The sequence below is a fragment of the Echinops telfairi genome, unplaced genomic scaffold (assembly GCF_000313985.2).
Source record: "Echinops telfairi isolate 266 unplaced genomic scaffold, ASM31398v2 ScPeMD7_7468;HRSCAF=8506_0, whole genome shotgun sequence".
Taxonomy (NCBI): Eukaryota; Metazoa; Chordata; class Mammalia; order Afrosoricida; family Tenrecidae; genus Echinops; species Echinops telfairi.
In genome coordinates this window covers 63,824,899-63,826,768 of record NW_022111369.1, presented here as the reverse complement: position 1 = coordinate 63,826,768, position 1,870 = coordinate 63,824,899, and the positions used below count along the sequence as shown (strand labels likewise).

Sequence of the window (1,870 nt, the reverse complement as noted above, 5' to 3'; positions counted from 1 at the left end):
GGTGAGGACGACTAAGTTTAACTGAGGGGCTTCAACAGCGGTGTGGCCACCTCACAGGTGGAAAAAAGTACAGCACCCCAGGCCGGAGCCAGCAGGCTAGCAGGTGAGTATTTTACCAGGAGGCAGCTGGGGCTGGAACGCAGAGGGAGGGGCCAGTGACGAATGATCGATCTGCTTTGTTTTCTTAAAGGAAGCTAACAGCAGGCACAGGAAACCTGGCTGGGAACAGAGGGGCTGATGAGGGCGGAAAAGTCTTTCAAAGGTTGTTGGACAGTGAAGGTGAGAGACCTGGATTAGGGTAGGGAAACGTACAAGGAGCTTTTGTGCAAACTGGGTCACAAACTTTCCTTCGTCTTTTAAATCCTCGCGCAGCCACAGTAACAGCCTACCAATTTTAGCAAGCAGCACCAAAGGGATTCACGACACACTGAGCGACAAAGCACGCATTCCCCGACAACACCACGAGGCACTACCAAGAATCCCACTGCTCTACGTTAAGGGGCCACGGCAGCAACCTCTGTGCTCAGACCCAACCATCCCCATGATCCACCGCCTAGACAGCTTTCTGGCAAAATCCAAAGTATCTCTCCCAAGTGCATTTTATCTTTTCGGTGCGCTTCTAGCTTCTGTACTCCGGGGCTGAGCTTCTGGCTGTAAGTAGCACCTCCAGTGACGTGTCTCTGCTTCTCTTCTTGATCAGGGACACCAACGCCTGCCAGGGTCAAACTGAGATGACAGAAACCATTACCTACCTGCATATTCATAGAACCACTCGACGCACCGCTTACTGGAAAAGGCTTCTTCGTCAGTCTTTATCCTCGTTGAATCGTATTTTCTAAACATGCTAGGAATTGAGAAAGCAGTTTGGCGTTACTTCAAACAGATACTGAGTCCTTTTAAAATACCAGATAATCCTTATTCCTTCCTCAAACCAGACACCTCTCCGAACATTCTGAGTATATTTCACACCTTTTACTTCCCGCGTGGGGAAGTCTCCGCTTTTAAAACTAGCATGTTTAAAACACAGTTACACCTGCAGTAAAAATCACAAGCAAAGCACTCGCTGTGGGGTTGCTCTGATTAACACATCATCAATAAGAATGGAATAGAGTGGGTCTTTGAAGCACTCCATCTACTACATCAGGCAGAGCAAATCAGAGGGTGACAGTGAGGCGGGCAAGATGTGTCAAAGGTGTCTTCTTCAACTGATGCCTCTAGACACTGCTCATTAAGTTCCCCTGGCCCGTGTCGTCCTTGGCAGGCCCGGGACTAAGCACATTCTAAGGAGGAACCTGTCAATTCTGGATAACTCGGGAGAATATTAAGCATATCCCAAGGAACATCATATTCATGTCCAAGCATCCATTAAGAAAAGAAAACCAAAGGTAAGGCTGGCAGAGGGAGGCCCGTGGGTGGCTTATTGGTGAATTTAACCATAAGACCCTCAGGACAGGGTGGGACAGAGAAGTCCTAACTTGTACCCTTCTCTTCTTGTTCCCGCACAGGCTGAAGTGGCTCAAGGAACACAGCCACCTCCTCCCACAACACTGCTCCTCGGCAGAATCCCTACTCACGGTAACAACCTCGAGGACCAAGATACTGTCCACGCGGGGAGGTGGCGGAGGCACCACCTTCAAAATACGGATAGAAAATTCCCGAGTATACACATTCTGCCTCCCTCACTCATATTTATGCGGTCCCTGAGTGGCGCAAATGGGTTGCACTTGACTACGAACCTGAATGCTGGGTTCGAAGCTACCCAGCGATGCAACAAGAGCAAGCTTGGGCCTTCTGGAGAGAAGAAAACGCATTACTGCTAGGGAAGCCCAGGGAGACATGTCTCTCTGTGAAACGGGCTCGCCGGGAGTCA

The 1,870-nt window shown here is 49.8% G+C and overlaps 1 protein-coding gene across 3 annotated transcripts in view; it reads right to left on the bottom strand.

Annotated features, from left to right (window-relative positions):
• Window positions 1-1,870, bottom strand: part of DCUN1D4 (defective in cullin neddylation 1 domain containing 4) — an 87,946-nt gene that overhangs the window by 37,020 nt on the left and 49,056 nt on the right. For all 3 annotated transcript variants that reach the window (XM_004706282.4, XM_045284044.1, XM_045284045.1), the window contains one exon: window positions 753-844. In XM_004706282.4, the coding sequence (XP_004706339.1) occupies window positions 753-844 (92 nt within the window). The remainder of the gene's footprint in view (window positions 1-752; window positions 845-1,870) is intronic.